Source organism: Plectropomus leopardus, chromosome 18, assembly GCF_008729295.1.
Source record: "Plectropomus leopardus isolate mb chromosome 18, YSFRI_Pleo_2.0, whole genome shotgun sequence".
NCBI classification, from domain to species: domain Eukaryota; kingdom Metazoa; phylum Chordata; class Actinopteri; order Perciformes; family Serranidae; genus Plectropomus; species Plectropomus leopardus.
In genome coordinates, this window is record NC_056480.1 from 16,601,199 (window position 1) to 16,605,775 (window position 4,577).

At 34.5% G+C, this 4,577-nt stretch overlaps 1 protein-coding gene across 1 annotated transcript; it reads left to right on the forward strand.

The window, feature by feature from the left end:
- Positions 1 to 1,421: 1,421 nt before the first annotated feature.
- bet1 (Bet1 golgi vesicular membrane trafficking protein) lies at positions 1,422 to 4,460 on the forward strand. Its single transcript, XM_042506618.1, has 4 exons — positions 1,422 to 1,591; positions 1,821 to 1,927; positions 2,152 to 2,208; positions 3,639 to 4,460. The coding sequence occupies exons 1-4, from the start codon at positions 1,573 to 1,575 to the stop codon at positions 3,792 to 3,794; spliced, it is 339 nt and encodes a 112-aa protein (XP_042362552.1). The 5' UTR covers positions 1,422 to 1,572; the 3' UTR covers positions 3,795 to 4,460.
- The last annotated feature ends 117 nt before the right edge of the window (positions 4,461 to 4,577 follow it).

Consider the following 4,577-nt stretch of genomic DNA (forward strand, 5'->3'; position numbering starts at 1 on the left):
TGCCTGTTTAGAGGAGAATCCTGTCAAAAATTATAAATGATGCATAATGAGAAGTTGATAACCTTTGAAGGGAAATTTAGCCTTTTTCTCTGTACTGCTAACCACTGTAAAAGTAAAAGTGAATATTGCACATATTGCATAAATTGCAAAGAAAACTGATCATCCCATTAAAACAGTGTAGTTATGTCAATGCTGAAAACACTCAGATATGAAATAACTCTAGATTTCTACAGGAATTTTAACACATTAATATACAACATATTGCAAGTAGGCCAGCTGCAATTTATTTAACAGAATTGCTAATGCCAGATTGAAAAAGTTTTAGGTCAAAATGCATATATTTAATATTTTGGAGGTTTTTAGAACAACATTTAGTTTTGCTATTGTTTCTGACCAATTGTTTCTGTCCAATTATGGTCCAGTTATAATTTCTGCTGAAGTGAGTTACATGGCTTTTAAAACAGATTTCCACTGGGGACTAGAATTTATGACAATTGACAAAAACATAATTAAATAATTTAAAATTAAATAGGCTACAGCTATTTTGTTTGTAAATTCAAATGTGGACCCAAATGTAACCTATTGTTTGATTTTGAAAAGTTAGCTCTGGCTTTTTACCTATGAATATAGATTTGTGAGTATAACAATTAGGCAAAATTAAAAGCAAATTAATTTTAAAAAAAACTACTGAACATAGATTCCTGCCATATTTAGTCCCAGGGTAATATAAAATGAGGTTGTAGATAGGCTTTGATCAGCAATAAGTTGTGTCAATGAATTTATTCCACCATGAGCTGTCTTTTTTTATTCAACATTATTTAGAAGAATGAATAATACAGATTCAGACATCATGGAGAGTGCAAACTGCCAAAAAGAGGACTGACAAACTAAAACTGAACAATAAAGAAAAAACAAACAAGCAAGCAAACAAAAAGAAAAAAAAACAAAAACAAAAAAACGAGTGAGACAGCACCTTAAAATCATATAAAAGATAAATTACCAAATAGCAGGTTAAAATGATGTAGGATCATAATACTTTTATTGTTATTGATAAGTCTACATTTATTCTATAGTTGTCCTCTATATTTTAAGGATTATGGTTTGCTCTATGAAATTCAATCTCAAAGATGTTATTGTTTATTTTGAAAGTCATATTAATTAACCGAACTTTGTGACAAGTCTCTTGATCCTTAAATGTAATACTCACAAATCTAAATTTGCAAAATTATGCCCTTCTTTTATTTTTTTTAATTATTATTTTTGTAATTATCCAAGTCCTTACATGTAAATAACAAGAAAAGTATTACGACCGTACATCATTTGTTTTTTGTTTTATGGACTACCTGGGACAAACATCTCTTAAGACGTATGACGCGGATTTTTTTTTTTTTTTTTTTTTAATGCACGAATTGTCCTCCTCGGCCACCGTATGATGTCGTGGCGTTTGGTGATGTGCACAAACTTGCCACAGTTACGCGACTACCGTTAGCTGCGATATTGACCGTGTTCAGTAGATTTGTTTACTTTGACGTTACATTAACCACCGGACAGTGTTACCTCCTGCGATTCACGATGAGGCGCACCGCTGTGGGTAAGAGACAGACGAACATTTTGATTTTAAGCTGCTACTTTAAGCGCCTGCATGCTAGTATGCTAACAGCTAGCTAACGTTAGCTAATGTTGTTACCAAATGTGAATGAATTGTCGTTGTTGTGGACTCCAGGCCCAAGTTGATACACCTCTAAAAGCATTATAGAGCTCAAATACAGACAAATTAGCAAACTAATAACGTGTCGATGATCGTTGTCTTTTTCATAAAGGTGAAGGAGGTCCTGGGAGTTATGTAGCCAGTGGATACAGTGTGTATGAAGAGGAGAATGAACATCTACAGGAGGGACTGAGAGCTAAAGTCAGCGCTTTGAAAAGTGTAAGTTAATACTGATGAAATGCAGATGTTAGATGTTTTTGTGAATCCCAAAGAAAAACTGTAAGTTTACACAGAATTGCGTCTGTTGTCTGTCCACCTTTAGTTATGTTTTGATTCTTTTGAATGTAACACGTTAATACCTCATATGTGGATTAAAGGTCTAACAGCAGTCAGCAGATTGTTTTGTTGCCTTTAACTTCAGTGTTGATTCTTGATATTTACAGCTGACTATCGACATTGGAACAGAAGTGAAATATCAGAATAAAATGCTGGACGATATGGTAAGTTTCATTTTCGTTACTCACTGACTCAACACTATAACACTCAGACTCTTTAAAGTACTTTTTACATGTATAAGTCTTGCATTAAAATCTTACTAAAGTTCAGAAATACTGGCAGCAAAATGCACTTGATGAATAACTACAGTATTTATAGTATGATTTAGTTATTGATGCAGTAACCTGGAAGCAGCATTTCAGTGTTGCAGCTGGTGGTGAATGTGCTTTTATTACTTGCTTAGTGGTTTAATCTAATCAATTTTGGGCTGGGCGATGAGGAGAAAATCAGCTATAATATCCAATGTGGTTATTGTGACAATAATGAAGGGTTGACCATTGGTGCTTTCACAGAGCAAACAACTAAGTGGATAAAGGCAAACAATACAACAGCTAGAAAAGTCACTTTACTGTAATGCAGCCTTTAAAACAAGGAAAAGACAACACTTAAGATTTTATTATATCCAAAATCTAAGGTGATATCTAATCTCTAGTATCATGGAATGGATATAATATTGATGTCTTGCCCAACCCTAAATCATATCACTTCTACAATTTACTACTTATTACTACTATTACTTTTTACATAGAGATGCATCACCAGCATAACTGATGTTATTTAACTTGGACTGCTACAGATCCTACTTCCACCACTGTTGAACACACTCACCACTCACACACAAAATCCTTTTCCTTGAATCTACATGGTGCTCATTTATTGCGCAACAGTTTGTTAAACGAATTACATACTGTTACACATAGTTCTAGTTTCCATATATGTATATAGGGTTTAATTTTTCATTTAATCTTATGCTATTACCCATTTTTTCCAACACCTTTTTTCTTTATTTTTACAATCTTTATTACTACTAATTTACTACTAATTGCTTGCTGAGCTGACCTGTTCTCCTGTCCAGTACATTTCATTGTACTGTCGACACTGTGTTAACCTACATATTACTAATATAGCATCAAGTAAATACTTAGATGATTAGACATTTTATATGTAATTCAGTAAAATAACAAATAAATGAAGTAAAAAGGAAAACATTTCCCTCTAAATGTAGGTAAGAAAAGAGAATTCATGCACTGTCCTGTTACCTGCAATAAAGCTGATGAAAGTCTAAGGACCTAAACGTTGTGTATTTAAATATGTTTTTTGCAAGTAATAGGACAGTGTGTGGGGATTTTCCTTCTCTTACATATGGACATTTCCCTTCTATGCACCTTCCTGAATGTGTGCATGAGCCTCCACATTCTACCTCCAAAATGTAGTGAAAGTAATAAGTATTGAATAGTGCCTCACATTTGTACTTAAGCAAATGCATTAGGTTACATTCCACCACTATTAAATACATTTTCTAGGATCAGAGTTTAACAGTGTGTTTACTGGCCTACCTGGACTTTAAACCTTGTATCCCTCTCTTCCACACAAGGACTCGGACTTCGACTCAACGGGCGGCCTGCTGGGCGCCACCATCGGCAGAGTCAAGCAGCTGTCCAGAGGCAGTCAGACCAAGCTGCTGTGCTACATGCTGCTCTTCTGCTTCTTTGTCTTCTTTGTCCTGTACTGGTTCATCAAGCTGAGGTGATAGGAGGACTCTGGTGAACTTGGCCGCTTAACTCCACATCGTCATCCCCAGTCTGTGCCACGCTGATGCTTCTCAGAACGAGACCCACATGATGTTGATGAGGAAAGACAGCGATTTGTTTTAGCCTTTTCACCTTTACATATGCCCATGTCTCTCAGTATTTCATAGAATGACCTCAGAACTGAGTCAGGACAGGACTCCTTATGATGCTTTGTGATGGAATCCCTAAAAGTAAAACCGGGTCTAAGATGATTATTACCCATGTGAAGTAGGAATCACGTATGTATATATAAGAAAGGCACTGCCACATTATGTATATGTACTTGAAATCGACCTAATTTACTTAAATGAAGAGATGAGACGTGACAAACTGAAAATACTACTGTGTCAGAAACCTTAATGCAGTCGTGAGCACATTATATGTGGTGTATAGTGTGATAAGACTGATGAAATGGCATACTGGTTGATACAGACAGTTGTGTTAAAAGTGATTAAGATATAGAATGCTACTTAAAGAAAATGATCGAGTGTATTTGCTTTTAAATTGAATGGATATATTACAGCATTCAGCATCCATACAAAACATTAATAGCAGTGTCTACATTGTGTCATCTTTGTTGTAAAAAATATTTTTTAATGTAAATAAACAAATTTTATGATCTGAAATGAGTGTTGGCTTCTAACACACGGAGAATGTGCTTAAAACATTAAACCTGAACTAGTATTTTATTGTTAATTTGCCAATGACACATAAAAAAAACATCATCTTTGCATGATATTTAT